The sequence below is a fragment of the Charadrius vociferus genome, unplaced genomic scaffold, assembly GCF_000708025.1.
Source record: "Charadrius vociferus isolate BGI_N301 unplaced genomic scaffold, ASM70802v2 scaffold67, whole genome shotgun sequence".
NCBI lineage: Eukaryota > Metazoa > Chordata > Aves > Charadriiformes > Charadriidae > Charadrius > Charadrius vociferus.
Window position 1 is genome coordinate 380,340 of NW_009649485.1, and position 18,515 is coordinate 398,854.

Genomic DNA, 18,515 nt, shown 5'->3' on the forward strand with positions numbered 1-18,515 from the left:
ACTCGGCATGTACCGTCCTGGGCAAGGACAGAACAGGAAAGGGTCAAGAGCACCTGAACCAGCTACAGCTGCACCTGTTACTCAGGATGGTCAATGCTGGATTAAATGAAATATGTCTTGAAAGAAAGGATCCAGTGCCAAATGATGATTCTTTGGAGAGCAAAGGCTGGAATAGTGAGTCCAGGTAAACTGGCAAGTCTGCTGGAAGCATCTAATGAGCACTGCTATGGAGGCTGAGCAGATGTACTTTGAATCAAATTTGGCTCTGAATTACTTTCTGCATCTCATGCAGCTGGAATTGTCACCGATGTGAACTCTAAGTATGTGATCTGGTATCTAAAAATAGCCTGGAAAGTGTAAATTGCAAAAAGGTAGATATTTTGCAGCTTCAGACAATGGTTTTTAACAGTAAGTCTCTGAGTGATTAAGGCAAAAAGAAAAGGCCAAACTTGTAATGCTTGTCTGACGTGAGGAGGCAGGTTGTCCAGTGCACACATCCCGTGTGTTCCAGTAACAGGATGTTGGAGCGAGGGACAAGAGATGAAGGGAAAAGACCCTCAAGAACATATTTGCTCTCATTGAGGCAAATTGCTGCCGTAGTGAGAGACTGAAAGAAGTGGCAAAACAAACAAATAATCTGCATGGAGTTAAAAAAGGAATGTTTTTAAAAGCTAGTCCTCAGTACATAGTTACTTAGTAGATTAGACCAGTAATTGTCACTGTGGCTTTTGTTTGGGCTTTTGCTGAAATTTTTTTGGGTTTCTATTCCAAAGACTGGGGTTTTTAAGACCATAAATTGAAGATAGGTAGTAAGCTGGTCTGCTGCGGTTTGATTGTAGAAGCTTAGTGTTAATTAAGGACTGGTGGGAGTTTTAGTATTAAAAATAAAATAGATGTGCTGTCAACATGTCATTCTATCAAGATGTTCTCGAGGAGGCGTTTCTTTTTCCATGTGAGGGAAGCGTATTTCCCCCCTTTTAATTCTTTTGTGTGTCATCCTACTGCTTGCAACTCTGGTCTCGCAACTGCAGCGCAGTTGCTTCTGAGTCTGCTGAAGTCGTTTGGAAATCCAGTGAAAGGTAGGGAACTCGTACTCTGATGCAGAAGCAGTGCTGGTATTTAGAATATGTTTGATAAAAAAGATGATGTAAAACAGTTTCCAGATTCTGTCAGTGCACATATACAAAACCAGAAGAATGTATTTATTGTTGTTATCTTTGAAGTATATCTGGATATTATATGTTGTCTTAATGACCAGTCATTAAAATTTGTGTTTTAAATGAGTGTGAAACAAGGAATGTTGTGACAACAAAGCCCAATGTCTAAAGTTAGTGGCTGAAGTTAGGTGGCTGAGAGAACACCTCCATGACCCAAAGAACAGCTGTATGACTGACAAAGAAATAGAAAGAGAAAAGCCAAATGAGCAAAAATGTACTAAAAATGAATAATACACTATAAAGCAGAGCTTGTCACTTGAAAGTGGAACTAAGTTGAATGTAGTTGTACTGTATGTGTATGTCTCTGTCCCCTCCTTGTAGAGTGGCTGTTGAACCCACTGGCTTATTTCAGCCATGACCAACAGAGGTGCAGTGCTCGTGAAAGATGGGAAATTTCTGTGGGGTCATGGAAAGATGCTGCCAAGTAGACTGAAATGCTGCAATATGTGATCATAGAATCATAGAATGGTTTAGGTTGGAAGGGACTTTGAAGATCATCCAGTGCCATGGGCAGGGACACCTCCCACCAGACCAGATTGCTCCAGGCCCTCCAACCTGGCCTTGAACACCTCCAGGGATGGGGCAGCCACAGCTTCTCTGGGCAACCTGCCCCAGGGGCTCACCACCCTCAGAGGGAAAAATTTCTTCCTAATATCTAATCTAAATCTCCCCTCTTCCAGTTTGAGCCATTCCCCCTCGTCCTGTCACTACATGCCCTTGTAAAAAGTACAAGGCTTTCCTGTAGGTCCTCTTCAGATGCTGGAAAGCCACAATAAGGTCTCCCCGGAGCCTTCTCTTCTCCAGGCTGAACAACCCCAACTCTCTCAGCCTGCCCTCCCAGCAGAGGGGCTCCAGCCCTCGGATCATCTTTGTGGCCTCCTCTGGACCCACTCGATCCCCTAGATCTTGGAAAGCTTGCATGGGGGATGATATGTTATGAACACTCCCGGTGTGGAAGGTGCCAGCCCAAGTTCCTAATTAAACACACAGAGTCCAACAAGACAGGAATCTGCAGGAGACCACGCCACTCACAGAATGACTGTCTTTTTTTTTTTAAAAAAAAAGTTCAATATGTACCAGTCTGAGTAGATAATGTTGCAACAAGAGTAAAATCCCACTTTGTGCCAGGGCTGAGGGCAGTGGAGCTGTTGAATGGCACTGGAGGGGGTTTGGCCTTGGGCTGGCACTTGGCAGAGCAGTCAGCATCGCCCACCCCGAGGTCTGTTGCTTCTTTTCACCATCAACTTGGACTGATTTACAATCTGAGCGCAATAAAACTGAAGAGGACCTTTGCTTTTGGCTCTGGCACTACATTGTCTCCCTTTTTGTTGCTGTTTTGCAGGGCAGTGCAGCCACGTCTTCCCTCCCCAGCTCGGCACGCTGCAGATCATTCACGGCAACGGCACGGCTGTGGGGACGGTGATAACGTTCCAGTGCTCTGATGAACACCAGCTGGAGGGACCAGGCTTCATCACCTGTGTTTGGAAAGGGAACAGTACCCAGTGGACAGCCGATGTGCCCTCCTGCAAGCGTAAGGCTCTTTCCAAACCATTCCCAGTCCCTTTGGGCTGCATTGTGTTTGTTTTGCCTTGCCTATCTCCTACGTTAAGATTAATTCTAGACATCTGTGCAAGGAAAAAGACAAATCCAATTTCCTTCAAAGTTGCCCCCACCAACTGTAATTGCGCTCCATATGTGTTCTGACATCGTTCATTACCATGACACAGAAGAGTCTCGGTCAGATTTATGCCTGATCTCACGTCGCCGACTCAGGGAGCATTGCACCCAGCATAACTGTGGTTCTGTAACTACAAGCTGTACCCTGCTTTAGAAAATGTACAGATATGACCAACTAATGTGCAAGCATATTTGCCAACCCTCTAATCTCCTGGCATTCTTTTCTGAAGATTTTTTTGCTGTAAAAGAAAGACAGTGGTATTTTTTTGAACAATTTTAAGTTGCTTCCTGTGGGCAGCCGCATGGGAAAGTTACCATATTGACAGAGCGTGTTTGAATGGCAACAACATTAACTACCTTTCACGCTGTGTTCCTTCTTATTTATTACAAGGTGGTTAGTAATTTGACTAGAAGTGGGCCCAAGCAAAACATGGTACCTCTGAACTTTGAGAATCTCAGTCTGTCTCAGATCTTCTGCAATTTTACATCATCAGGAGATGGATGGCTCTTTTAGACACTTACTGCTCTCTTTACCCACTCAGCTATTCTTCTCTCTCATTTGAGAGTTTCCGTTAAAGAAAAAGGAGAGAAATCCTTCCCTCCAGAGGCTGCAGAAATACAAAGCTTTGTGTGGAGCTCAGCTGAACCGGTTCTTATGCTGGTCATCATGGTGTTGGAAGAACTAGATAGGTTTTGAAGCAAGACATGCTTAATGCTCCAAATGAGCTGGCAGAGATCCAGGTTAGCTGTGCCACACCACATTCCCCCTCCTCCTTTTGTCTGGATAATTCACTTCCAGCATCAGACCACTGTGAACACTCAGCTCTGCAGACACTGTCCTTTCTCCCGTCCTGCGTTCTTCCCCAAACAGAGGTTGTTCGCTGCCTGCCAAATAGGCTATAATTATACGGAACTGTCCTTGCTCTAAAGGGCTTCTTTAACCCCCTGTTAATATTTGGGTTTGCAGCTCCAGTCCTTGTTAACAATTGCTTACAAGGGCCTGTTAGCTCATCTGCATTTGATATGCCAACAAAGCTGTGCTTTTTAGCTACTGCAGCGCTAAAGGCACTGTGTTTGTTTAATTGCAGTGGTGAAATACTTGTGAACAATTCATTAGTGGCTTGTAAATGGGAGGTTTTTAAATAGCCCAGTTTGAGACTCGCGTAGCTCTCAGCTGAAGCCACTGTACTCTGGTGTCTGGACACATACTAATGTGAAAATCCTCAGTGAGCTATTATTAGCGGAAGTGTGAAGCAGGTAGGTTTCAGCATGGTTTAATGAAAATGTGAAAAATAAATTCATGGGTTGACCTTAGAAACATGCTTCTGTGTTTGCTTTGCTGCAGCCATATCAAAATACGAGACTTTTGGATTTAAGGTTGCAGTGATTGCCTCCATCGTGAGCTGTGCCGTCATTCTGCTGATGTCCATGGCTTTTCTAACTTGCTGTCTTATCAAGTGTGTGAAGAAAAGTGAAAGGAGGAGGACTCAAAGGTATGTCAAGAAAGGATTTTTAAAACTGGCTTAAGACTGTACATCATACGGACCCCATTGCTGTGATCACAGAGAGCTTCAAAGGACTTGATGCCCACAACACCACAATGATGTTAATTACTTAAAATCCTTAAATTGTAGGTCAGGCTTTAGGCATAGAGAGACTTGGAATTCAAGAGTATTTAGGCACCTAATGTCTGTTAATATCAGATGACCTCAGCAGGCCTGGGCAGATCTGGATTTACCCAGGATTATGCAGAAGCTGAACATACAAGTCTTATTTGCTGGCCCAGTCTTTCTGTCCTTGAATTATTTAAGATTGGCTGCCTTTTCCCTTCTTCTCTCTCTCTCCTTCTTTCCTTTGCTTTCCTTGAATGCTGCTGGGAAAATTAATCTACCTGTGTCAAAACCTTCAAAGCCCTCAGCAAAGCATACTTAAAGCTGTCACAGCACTGTGCTGGAAGGACATAGGATTTTGTCTTCTGATTGTAACCAAAATACAGATTTTCTATTCCCTTGAAAAGATTTTGTGAGGCAAAAAAGAAAGTCTTTGGTGCCATTCATAGTGTTAGGTTTTCACTGATAGCATGAAATAATTTTGGAAATGAAAGGGTTGATTGGAATTTTTGAAATTGCCGCTTTTCTTTTTGATAAGACTATTCATATCAAAGTCCTTTATTTTCATTTACTTTAAATGGAGTTTTATCCAAATTAGCTGTTCACATGACTATGATGACTTGATGTTTTTCTCTTACGAAAGAAAAGTCCTTCACACCAGACGCTTTGACCTGGTTCTGTCGTAAGGACATGAAATGATTCCCTTTGTTGGGAGCTTGAGTTCCCTGCTGTTCTTTGTCCTCCCTTCACTGCCTCCTGAAGGAGCTGCTTCAATCCAGCACATCCACAACTGAGCCTCGATCCTGGGGGAGGACCTAGGACCACTGTAGACATTGTGTAGCTTGGTCCCACTGTCAGAAAGCAACTGAGATGATGGAGAAACCGTCCATGTAGAATCATAGAATGATAGATTTGTTTGGGACGGAAGCGACCTTAAAGACCATCCAGTCCCACGCCCCTGCCCTGGGCAGGGACCCCTCCCACCAGACCAGATTGCTCCAAGCCCCGTCCAGCCTGGCCTTGAACACCTCCAGGGATGGGGCAGCCACAGCTTCTCGGGGCAGCCTGCGCCAGGGGCTCACCACCCGCAGAGTGAAAAATTTCTTCCTGATGTCTAATCTAAATCTCCCCTCTTTCAGTTTAAAACCGTTCCCCCTCATCCTGTTGCTCCCCTCCCTGATCAGGGGTCCCTCCCTCATCAGGTTGCTCCCCTCCCCTTTAGAGACTGGAAAGGGCTCTGAGGTCTCCCCGGAGCCTTCTCTTCTCCAGGCTGAACACCCCCACCTCTCTCAGCCTGTCCTCCCAGCAGAGGGGCTCCAGCCCTCTGATCATCTTTGTGGCCTCCTCTGGCCCCGCTCCACCAGGTCCATGTCTTTCTGCTGTTGGGACCCCCCAAGCTGGAGGCAGCACTGCCGCGGGGTCTCCCCAGAGCAGAGCACAGCAGAGGTGCACAATCCCCCCGCCCTTACCCTGCTGGCCACGCTGCTGGGGATGCAGCCCAGGATACAGTTGGCCTTCTGGGCTGTGAGCACACATTGCCAGCTCATGTTGAGCTTCTCATCAACCAACACCCCCAAGTCCTTCTCCTCAGGGCTGCTCTCCATCCATTCCTATAGAAGCTTGTCACGCCAGAACGAGTGACGCAACGCTGTAGGACAGTTGCTCGACCCACAGCCCATGCTGCAGGGTGCCAGATGTGGTGGTCGCACTGCTGCAGCTGGCAGCATCCAAGGCCACAAGTGCATGAGGGTCTGCAGGTAGAGAAGATCTCTTTTGTGAGGTCAGTTGATGTAGCTGGAAAATGTGGATCGACTTTTGGATGCACAAAGCATTCACCCAAGAGAAGCTGCAGGCTTGGTAACCTAATACAAAATGAGGCAACATTACCTGTCTCCTCCATTTTTAAGTCAATTCATCTTTTCAACCTGCCTGGTGATTTTGGAACCCTTAGGAATGGCAACATTGCAAAAATGCACAGAAAATACTTTTTTTTTCTTCTCCTGAAATAATTTATTCCATAAAATGGGGATAGTCTGTAGTCTTTTCACGTACAACAGGATCTGGCCTGATGTGGTGTCACTGATGAAGGTCCAGGAGAACATTGACACAACATCACACTTTACGTGACTCTTCTTATTAGCTGTAGTCTCAAAATCCACTGAATCAAACTGACATAATTATTGGGGTTTTGTTACTTTGAACTGTCCACAGAATGATATTTACGCTATTTAAGAACTGTCTGCCTTAAGGTATTTAAGCAGGTCTCTGGAAAGTTGGCTTATGCTTGAAGTTCAGCATGTGTTTAAGTGCTGTCTTCAGTAAACCTGGATTTAGATTTAAACTCTAGTGAGTCAGGGCTGTGGTCAGATAAAAGCTCGGATATACCGCCGTTTATCACAGTATTGTATTTGTATCCCCTTGCTTTATTCACAGAGATATGCAGCTGTGGTACCAGCTCAGAACTGAAGAACTAGAACACATGCAAGCTGCTTATTTTGGTTTTAAGGGAAGAAACAATAACAACAACAATAAGAAACTCAGGAATAAATCTGTGTTTGATGATGTGACTAACATGGCATATGATAACCAAGGCTTCTGTAGGTAAGGCTATTAATATACAGTGGGTTTGAATGAGTTTCTTGAACAAAATTTAGAAAGAGGATTCTTCGAAAATGCATTTTAAAGGGATGTCCCTGAAGGGGATGTGATGCCAGTGGATTGTCAGGGCTCATCCTTGAACTTGCCGTCCTGTGGGGAATTAACATTGCTGAAAGGTGAGACAGCGGAGAAGCTGAGCGTGACCTCCCTCCTTACAGCTTCTTTCCTCTGTCCCCGGGAGTGCTTGGTTAAGCTCGGTCTGCAGGTGAGGTCGCACCAGATTAACTGGGGAGAGGTTTTTAATTGGCTTTGTTAAACTGATGCTAAACTGCAGCAGGAAAGTCAGTGCCCGGTATTGGGTAGTGGTGTGAAGGTGCCAGCTTGCCTAAGAGCCTTAGGAGAGGAGCCAGGCGGGGACACCTGGGGCTGCGGTACGGCTCAAGGTGAGCGCTGAGTGTTACCATTTATCCCTCGCTGACCGCAAAAGCCCTCTTGAGAAATATCATTTGGTTGTCAGGGCGTGCAGGGCAAACACAAGGGAATCCTCATCCTCCGGGCAGTGTGAATGCCCACAGCGTGGGAGCCCTGCCCCCGGGGCGGGCAGAGGAAATGCCCATGCTGAACTAAAGTGCATCACGTGCTGTGGATGGGCGGCATAGGTGTTTCTTTGTGCCAGTTCAAAATCACATCTGAAAGCGTCCAAATGTGTTACGCTGGCTGTGTTGTTGCCAACAAAAGAAAAGCAGAAAAATGAATATGTGTTCAATTCTAACCGCTGTTTTGCTATTACCATTCATACAAACACACGTCATTGTGTCTTTTACATCCTTTGGGTTCTGTTTTGTCTTCATGTACGATAATATATAGCACAATCCTTGTTTGCTTTTAATTCACTGCGTGCTTGTATGGCTTTTATGTACAGCAGTATGTGTGATTTGTAGTGGTTACCTGCAGAAAACGATTTTCTGCAGATTATAAACCAACTTCCATGTCACAGTGCAGCTGGAAATTATATTCAAATGGGACTCTTGCACAAAAGTCTGATGGCTGCTTAATCAATTCCTAGCTTTGGGTGATTTCAGAAAGATATATAAAGCTAATTAAATGCTGATTATAACCCAAACAGTTTTTAGAAGACTCAGGATGCAATTTTTAATTTTGGGCACCTTCAATCTGCTACATTGTTAATGTTTTGTATAAGTGTAATGTGCTTTTAAAATAATATGGATAGATGTATAAAGGGCTGTAAACAGCGGTTTGTGCTCTGCTGGTGCCTGGAGCTCCTTTGGGTTCTTATCTGCACCACTCCATGGAGCAGAAGCTGCTGTATTATGTTTACCAAATTCTGTACACTTTTTCTTAACTGAAAGTAGCAGGGAATATACAGTTCTTCTGGATAAGCAGCTTCTCGGGGGCCAGAAATCAACAAGTTTATTATTTCTTTAGCAAATGGGAAGAAGTATAAACTTCAGTGGGGAGCTGCAGAGGGCAGGAGGAGGAAAGCCTGTGAGCTCTTTTTTTGCTGCATAGAACAATACACACTCTATGTTAAATACTGGTGCATGTGCCCACCTCCTGATGTATGAGGTCCACTATTAATCGAGGTCTGCATTATTTCCAGCGTGCAGAGGTGATGGGATCCTGGCTGATCATGAGCCAGGGCAAAAATCAGCTGGGGGAGCAGGTGTATTGGCCTGTGCACCCCAGGGCCAAAAGTTGAGCCGTTCCTCACGTGGAGAACGGGTGGCACTTCGATTCAGAGATGGAAATGGCATTGAAGCTGTGACAGACTGATTAAAACTGTCTTGGAATTGCTGAAGGAACAGGTGTGACCCTTTATCAGTTTGTACCTGGTTCCCTTTCTTCACTCAAATAAGATCTATTTAATCAAGGTTAGTAAGAGATGCTAATGTCTACTGGTTAATTCTGTTAAATGGATACACGTGCAGGATGAGATGTGGGAATTCTGCTAATGTATTTCATGCCAGCCCTCGAAGACAAGTGATCTGTCACCATTGTGTTTCACTTACAAGACTTATTTTTTGTATGTAGTGAATTAGCCTTAGTTTCATCGTCCTCTGCACATCCAGCTTACTGGGAACAGCGGGACAGGTTAGGCAAATCCCGGGGGAGGTGCAAACAAGAAGCTGGCTTATGCTGGAAAGACCGTCGTGAAAGGACATGTTCACTACCTGGGTTATTTCTGTGGTACCTTCCTTCGTTTAACGTGAAGTGGATGTGTTGGCAACCCATGCTTGGAGGAGATATCTGTCTATGTGGGGTGTTGCTGTATCAGTGGAGCTGCTATAGCATTGATTGTCCAAGGGAATAAATAAAGGCATGCGGCATGGTTGGACAAAAGCGGGAAAACTGATGGCAAGCGACCCCAAAAGAAATCTTCTGTGTATTGCAGCATGCATGTGAACTGAAGTGTATGTCCATGGGCATAAACAACCCAAAAGATAATTTAACTAAGGCTCCGCAAGGAAGGTTCAGACTGGACACGAGGACGCATTTCTTTACCAAGAGGGTGGTCAAACCCTGGAAGAGGCTTCCTGGAGAGGTTGTTGATGCCCCAAGCCCATCAATGTTCAAGAAGAGGCATTTGGACAGTGTCATTAATAATATGCTTTCATTTTTGGTCAGCCCTGAAGTGGTCGGGCGGTTGGACTAGATGATCGTTTAGGGTCCCTTCTAATTGAAACATCCTATCCTATCCTATCCTATCCTATCCTATCCTATCCTATCCTATCCTATCCTATGCTATCCTATCCTATCCTATCCTGCCCTGTCCTGCCCTGTCCTGTCCTGTCCTGTCCTATCCTATCCTATCCTATCCTATCCTATCCTATCCCATCCCGTCCCGTCCTGTCCTGTCCTGTTCTTGTGTTAACATTGCAGACATTTGGAGGATTTTGTGCAATGCATCGCTAGACCTCTGAGCAAATCAGAAATCTGGCTATGTTTTTTCTAATAAGGAGCTGTCCTAAGCGGCACAGGAGGCTGATTGTTTTCTCCCCGCCTTTCTCAGGGCTGCGGCACCCGTTGCTCTCTGCGGTACAGCCATGGGAAGTGGCTCTGCGACCCACTTAGAAGGGGAAGGCTGAGAGCTGAGTGGTGCCCTTGCCTGAGAAAGCAGTGGGTGGAGACTTGGCAATTTATGTTGGTTTCACGATAGCATTTCCTTTTCTTAAAGAAAACTGTTCTGCTGCTTCTTCACGTAACCTATGAAGTATCTGGAAGAGTGAGAACTCCTCCACCCTTGAAGAAGACCCTCTTGAGTATATCTTAGCCTATTTTTGACTAGAAACGGATGTAGGTCAGGCTGCTTTTCAGAGTTGATTGAAATAGATTTAGAGATTAACTAAGGATTAACATTTTGATTCACCACTTTAAAGATCAAAAATACTGTAAGAACAAATGAAATAAAAAGCCAGTTCTTTCAGGTAAGCCAATGTAAAATAAAAAGCCAATTATTTCAGACTGGTAAGATATTTGTTATGGTTTACAGAGACATTTGGGATTAAAAAACTATCATCTGTTAAAGTGGTGCCTTAGTTTGCCAATGAGATAATTTTGACTGTAACGAGGTGACATAGTGTGCATGCAGAATGCCGATGTGTAGAAGTTATAAATAATGTAGAAGCCCAGCTGTTGGACAGGAGAGGCTCCAGTTCTGGACCTGTCTGCCACAAAATGAGATCTTTTTTCCCTCATGTTTGAAGCATGGAACAAATGTGATGAATATAGAGTTTTCCAGGGAAAGGTTGAATTTTAATGGCAACTACTCTAATTATAATGAGCCCCATTCTGGCTTCTTGGCTGCTTGAACAAATTGCTTTAAAATGCTGAGAAATATCTCTACAAATACCTGGGATCATTAACTGCAGAGTGCAGTCACTGTTGATGCCACCTCTTTCATTTGGATGTAAGGAATCATAATGAGGATAAAAATACCTGTTTTTACCAGAGAGAGTCTTATATGCAGGCACTGCAAGCATTTACAGCGTATTTGCTCTTTTATAACATTTGGAGAGCTAACTAATGTTGAGCAGGGAAAGCCAAGTTACAAGGCACGGGGCCGCTGGGAGGGACAGGTTTTCCCCAGTGTTGCTTCTCAGCAGTTTAGAGCATAGAGCAGAGATAGCAGGTCACTGCGGGATGCAGAGGTTTGAGACAGATTAGCTGAAGAAAAGGGTCTGTCATCTATGGGAGGGAGATTAGCCACGGCTCTGGGCCACGTAGTTAGGGGAGGACAATGTGCATGAACCTCCAAACCAGTCCCCCGGAGGATTGCTCAGCAGAGGCAGGGCTTGTCAACACGGGAATGTATTGGGAATAGCTCTCCCAGCTTGACTGCAGCATGTATCAGGAGAAAAGCCTACAGTCAGTAAATTATATTCGGCTCTCTTTAACATTTTAAGATTTAAAGTGCTTCCCAGTTCTGCATGAGGATGAAACCAGGACTGTTGGCATCATCCATCCCAAGTGAGAGACCTTCCTCAAAGCAGCAGAGAGCACCACACCTGCCTGCAGTTGGAGCAGGACCATGGGTATCGCTGGGGAGAGCCCTGAGCAACAGGGACGTTTGGTGTTGCAGAGGAACTAGCGCTTGAAACGCCGTGCTGGGTTTAAGAGGTTTTTTGAGATGGGTGTGTTACAGAGCAGGATATGCTATTTTTGAGTCTGTTGTTTTCTTACAAAAAATAAGACCTGACCCTGCAGTAATCTTTCTCTGGAATAATTGCTTGGGCAACCACCACCTGAGATGAACAGTCCTCTTCCATCTCCAGCAAACACCCACATGGGAGAGCTTGGACTTAGTTGGCTGCCTGAGCAGGCAGGTTGTCCTCTGCCCCGTGACCAGTGTGGGGTAAAATATCAGTAAAGAGAAGCTTAATGCCAACTGTCCTTCCTCTGTGCCAGCTACTGGTAACGGTGGGCTGAGGCCACTTTGGCCTTGAGATCCCCTGCCTGGACCAAGGTGGAGAAACTTGCTTGTGACTCCCAAAATGAAATAGCGGTGTGCTCTTTTCCATTAAGTGGTCCTAGCTGTGCTTCTAGGAGAACTCAGAAAAATATACACAATCTAGCATAACCATTGTGAGAGCAAACAGCAAAACCTTTTTGATGTGCAAAGACATTAAACAACGGGCACTCCACTGGTTGAGGTGTAGCACATTTATACATAAGCATGTGCAAAAGGTAGCTGTCTCAGGAGAAATACAGATAGCGAGTAATGAGAAAAAGCTGAGAGAGCTGCTTTCAGTTTGCATCAACTTCTTAATTATGGTAAGAAATAGCCACATCTAGGGAAGACTCTGTTTTCTTTGCTTTTTCAGCACAACAGTCCTGTAACCTATGCTAGAATAGATATTCCCCTGACTCAGGGATGTGCTGTTATTTTGCAAGGGAAAATCGATGGTCCACCATTTTCCACGCTCGGGGAGAACTGACTTTAGCTGTAGACTAACTCCTTTTCATCCTCTGTCAGCTAAGGCGACAACCAGAAAGAAACTAGTTCAGCGCAAAAATACATCTAAAGAGCATCAAAGAAATTTGGTGATTTTTTTTTCTCCCTGGTGCGGAAGCATTTGGAAGAAGTTGTGCATTCCAAATTTGGCCTGTTCTGAGGTGAATTATTTTACACAGCTCTAGGCCAAGTTATAAAACATTCTCTATGAAGTAGCTGATCTCACTGCAGGAGCGAGTTAAATGGAAAAGCCCGTGTCTCAGTAGGCTTAAAGTCCTCTTTTCAGATATCCACTACAGCTGGACCATATTATCAAGAAGAAAATCTCTCTTCTGGAGAGAAAGAGACTAGTGTATTCTCCCACAGAAGATATTTTTAGTACCTGAGATTTTTATACCAGAGCCCTTTCTAACTCTAAGATGCATTACCAGTGTACCTGGCAAAAAGCAAGTAAGGACAATCCAACAACAAAGATGTCCAAGTGAAAAGGTTTTGCAAAAAAAAATCCAAAGCCAGCATGCTCTTACAAGAGGCAACTCGGCGTTTTCAGTCAGTCCAAGAAGTGGTATGCAGGGTTGGTAAAATTAGCTCATAGCTTTGGCCTCTACAGTAAAACAAAATGTGTTTTCTTTTCCTCTTTGATTTAGTAGCTATAATGGTTGAAGTTTTCCACTACCTTGTGTAAGGAGTTGCAAGGAAGGCACGAATTAGAAACTCGTGTTGCTTTCAAAAATACTCCTGTCTGCCCAGGCTTGCTGAGGAGCATGGCTATAAGCCAAAGGACCTTCTAGGAGCATGGACAAGATGGGATGGAACACTTGGCCACATTCCTACCTTGCTCTCTGCCCCCTTGAGGGCACTTTCCCAGCTACTTTTCCCTTCTGAACGTTAAGAAGAAGAAATTAAAAAGCTGAAGGATCTGATGCCCTTCTACTAGCAGGATAGTGTGGAGATTTACGACAGTGAAAGGGGTCAACACTTGAAGAAATACCCAGGTTGAGAGACAGGCTGCTCCAAAGCGTGGTGGAAAACCCAAGTAGAACAAGAAAAGCCCACCAGGACACCTAGAATGGCTGTCAGGAGGTGCATCAGTGGGAGAATTAAGGGGGCAAAACATCTACAACAGTGACTTAATGCAAGACTGTTAGAGGTCCTGGGGAAACCAATTTATCTGGGTATTTTTGAAGGTAAGCAGTCTCACCAGAGAGCTGGACCCTTCACTCCTTCCGAAAGATCCATGCGTTTTCTTTTATGCTCGACCTCGCTGTCCGAAATTGCTTTCATTTGTCTGAAAGCTTGGGCACGCGGACCTCAGCCCTGCTGTCTCCAGCCACCCGAGGCAGTGGTAGGTGTGTAGGATCATTGGCACAGCTTCCTTGAGTGTCGGCATGGGTGTGAATGTGCCCCCCTGCACACCTACAATTGCAGAGTGGGCTATGCCCAAGGCTGCAGGAAGAGGCGCAGGACCGATCATCACCATGGTGTTGAATACTGCGCTACCTAAAGTGAAAAGGCTGCAAAGAGCAAATGACCTGTTTGCCCCAATTGTACGTAATTAATGCAGTTACCTACTCATGCGATGTTTGATTGTGTGGCACTGGGGGGGAGGAGACCCAGCACCAGAGAGGGGCAGATTTCCTTTTCAAGCTTTTACATCGATTGTCCCACCCTGCGAGTTATCCCACCTTGAGCTTCTCTGTTCACAGAGGGGCTTTCTTTTCCCCTCTTGTTTGTTGTTACTCTGCTCTGTGTTCCCCACTGCCACCTTTTATTTCAAAGAAAGATCAGGCAGGGGAAGTGAGCTGTGGTTTCATCTTGGGGCCCTGTCACAAAGGGTCGGATAGCTGGCTGCTAAATTACACCGATTCCTGAATTTCGATCTTAATTGTCATCACAAGCGTGGAGGGTGCGTCCACAGCAACATGTGCTTTCAATAAAACTGCTATTATTGTTTTCATAATGCTTCCATGATTACCCCAGGGTCTTGTACAAAGTCACCAGACATACAGCAACAAAAAAATCCCCTCCCGTCCTCCAGTATAAAAATCTCTTTTCAGAGCCAGTGCCAGCACCAGGCAGCATTTTGGCGGCCCCACTGCTCTGAGTTCTCACACTCCTCGGATGTCCCGTTAACAGCACTTTTCCCTCCAGCTAGGAACAGCTCTCAAGTCGCACAAAGCAAAATTCTTGTGAATCCTCTGAAACCCGTTGACAAATGCTATGGTGGCTGTTCTTCTTCCCACATGGGAGCTCTGACTTTATCTGTCACACAAAGTCTGTCCTTGTCCAATGTATCGTGCATCTAGCTAGGCTGTTCGGCACCTAGCATTCTTGGATGGGTTTGCATTTCCAGATAAGCGTACAAGGGAGGTCTTCTGATCCTCTTACCGTCATGTTTTGAAGTAGCCCAGCTGGAAACTGGAGTAAAGGAAAGCTGAAGCACTTGAAAAAAAGTCACACTTATTCAGGATAAAGTACAGAGCTCCTGAGAATGAAAGTGCAAACTGGAGGCCACCTCAGACTGATAGCCGTGCATGCAGAGGAGGGCCCACTGCGTACACATCTATCTATCCCTTCTCAGCGCTGCAACCCTCTTAATAGCTCTTCTCAGCCTCCTCTTAGGAGGAACTGCACTGACTTCACTGTCCCTCTGACATCCACAGCGTTCAATGTACGGTCGTGAATGGAGGGTGCTTGCTGTCACCTCCTCCTGGACTTATTTCAGTCAATGGAAGCTCACTAGTTCCCGAAATGGGAGGGAGAGGTTGCTTAGCCAGAAGTATAGTTTTTCTCCAAGTACAGTTTTAGCTAGTTTGGCTTTCTGAGGTGGTGGAAGACGGTGGGTAATTGCAGAGTTTCACAATGCAGAGCTTTTTAGGAGAAAACATCAGAAGGGGATGAATTCTGCCCAGGTAAACTATATTGCACAATAACCAGAATACCTAGATATGAACTATAATCCTGTTCGCAAAGGCTGTGGCTACCCCATGCAAAACTTAATCCCAGTTCTTGTCCCTGGACACGCCCTTTTGACATGATTTTTCTTTTGTGACTACTGACTACCGCCTCAAGAAGACGGAACCAAGTTCCCCATACCGTAAAAAAAACCCGACAAAACCAAAACCAAAACACAGTAGCAAGTATTTCGGAATATTTTTCTTTCAGCAGTAAGATCTGCAGCATTACTGCAGCTTCTGTTCCCCGATGGCAAGCCACAGGGTACTCAGATAGGTGTTCTGGTGTCCAACACGAAGATACTTCAGGGCTTGTTGATGCACGAGATTAAAAGGCACAGTGAAAACCATACAGGTCAGTACCAAATGGGTAAAGTTACCAGGCTGCTTTTTGAGAAGTAGATGAGTTTGGTGTTGTCCAAATTACAGGTGGGTAAATCCTGCTTATCTGAGCACGTCCTTGATGAGTATATTCTGACTGTGCTGATAGAGTGCCTTCTCGCACCAGAAGCAGAGGTGGTGTAAGATGCCTTTACACTCGGACTGTAGCTCATGCCCCAGATATTTTTGTAATACAGCTTTCCAGTGAAGAGCAAGATTTATTCTCATTTACAGGAAAGATGTATGTGCAGTATACCTACTCTGTACCAGAACAGCAAGACCTTGCTTATTTGGCCTTATTTTCTGTTACTCCCCTGCGGTTCCCAAACATTTCGTGTATGAGCATTTCTGCTGGCTATCTGCAACTGATCATTGCAGAACGCGGCTTGTGTTTCCTGACCAGCTTTTCAGGTACAAAAGGGTAAGACCACCACGCTGTCTGGGATGTGGATGAGTGAGCTGCTGCCTTCAGTGGCCAGCACGGACGGTGCCAGAGGAGCCAGCAGAGCTAGCTCACCTGCAGTGAATCTGGGGCAAGTGACCTCAGCGTCTGCCCTGTGTGCGAGCGGCTGCCAGAGAATAACAGATGTGGCAGAAGCCACAATGCAACTGGGCTGCACAAGCATCGCTGGCAGTTCTGCAAATAACACCTTGGATCCCACTGAGCACAACGGGCTCTGTGCTCCCAACAGCGCTCCGCTAACCAAGCAAGGGCTTCCCTTCTGCACCACTCTCAGCATTCAAGTGTTCTTAGTAAGATCCTCCAGAGAATGGCGCATTAATTGAAGCTGCGGATTCGTTTGATGGAAAACAAACAAATAACATCTGCCCCAACCCCAGATAAAACCAACCTCACAAGTCTTTTCAAGGTCTGCATCAGCTTTTAGAGAGACACAATTATTTGCCCCACTGCTGCCAACTGGTTTTAGAGCTAGGACAAGCAAGTACATATGTTACACCACAAGTCGTCTGCAAAATACCTGATGTGCAAATAAAATGGATTGGAAATTTCTGTATCCTCACCAGAGCAAATGAAACAGAAATAACTCTTTTCTTCATGCTTACAGGTTCCGGGAGGAGTGGACTCTGGACGTCGTAGCTCCTGGATGTCGCAAAGACAATGATCGTCTGCCTAAGTTAACCAAAAGCAGTAATGCACCTGTGAAACAAGCTGCACCGGGATGCAGCACTGCAGTACAGACAGTGAACGCAATACATGTCGTTGAAGTCTACGGACATGAGAATAGTTATAAGCAACCGAGCTGTCGGATACCTGGATAGCTGGTGGCTGACACACAATTGCTCCTCTGGACCAAAATTAAATTTGGATAGAAATATGTGCCTTAAAGACAACATAAAAAGTTAATTATTCATATGAATTTGAAAGTTTTCTATATTCCCAGGTGGTTATTTAACAGAGATGCTTCAAGGTCTCGTACAAATTAAAAAAAAAATGAATGTTGAGGGTGGCAGTCCATAGCTGTTCTCTACGGTGTGCTGTGTATTTTCACCGTGGCAAAAGCATAGTATCATTCTTCTGTACATCTAGAGAGAAGTGGTAGCCACTTTGTATATTTGCCTCATACAAAGTCACTGATGATAATTACACATTCGTAAGATTGCAACCTTCTTTTAACCAGTATTTTTTGTAAGCATTTCAGAATGAAAAATCCCCCATATTTTTACACAGTAGTATGATAGAACTACAATAAAATTTTCTTTTTAATTAAAAGCCCCCGTTGTTTTGTATCAGGAAGGCCTTTTCGTTTCGTTCATCTGCTCCGCATTGAGAGCCCATGTGAGGCTGGGTGCAGTGCCAGTGCATGTGAGGCACGGCTCCAGATCTGTCAGCAAGGGGAGAGCGTGCGGAGCGGTGTGCTGCCTTACCGCAGCACACTTTGCCCCGCCGGGGGCCGTGCCCATAGCCGGTGCGTGTGTCGCAGCCGGTGCACGGGTGGCAGGAGGGGAAGGCGGTGCAGCCTTCCTGGGGCAGTAGGGCTTAGGTGGCGGCTGCAGCATCCCTGTGAGAGCACTCTAAGTGAAAAGGCGAGGTAGGGATTTTTTTTGTTTGGAAACCTGCCACCTTTTCCTATTAGTAATCCGTTCACTGTGTGAAGAAACAAGGCGGGTTTTTTTCTTTTGTCCATTTTGAAAAGTAAATGATATGGCTCTTATTCTGCTGTTTATGTGCACATACATGTATGTCCTACAGTTACACATTAGTTATTTTTCTTCACGTTGAAGCCTTATTTAGTCTCCTGTCATCAGCTGTCTAATGGGTATTGACACATTCCTGTCATGACAGAAACATGATCTTAGAGCAAGCCCCAGTAATTGTTTTATTATATGTCCCATTTGTTATGAATTAGGTATGCTCTTAATACCTTCAGGCCTGAAGTTTCGGTTTTGAAATTCAACATATTGTAGCTTCCTGGCAGGCCTAGAAATGCCCTGTTCTATCCTGGCCGTAGTGGGCCGAGGTCAAAACCACATGCTTGAACTTCAGCTATGTGGAAGCCGCAGCAAAGGAGCTTTGGTTTTGTTCCTAATAAGCTCAGTTCTACTATTTGTTACAACAGGCTGCACCCCGGCGATGCGCTTCTTC

At 45.2% G+C, this 18,515-nt stretch overlaps 1 protein-coding gene across 1 annotated transcript; it reads left to right on the top strand.

Moving 5' to 3' along the window:
* Nucleotides 1–86: 86 nt before the first annotated feature.
* SUSD3 (sushi domain containing 3) lies at nucleotides 87–17,191 on the top strand. Its single transcript, XM_009889943.1, has 5 exons — nucleotides 87–184; nucleotides 2,501–2,748; nucleotides 4,240–4,387; nucleotides 6,938–7,105; nucleotides 16,978–17,191. The coding sequence occupies exons 1-5, from the start codon at nucleotides 87–89 to the stop codon at nucleotides 17,189–17,191; spliced, it is 876 nt and encodes a 291-aa protein (XP_009888245.1).
* The last annotated feature ends 1,324 nt before the right edge of the window (nucleotides 17,192–18,515 follow it).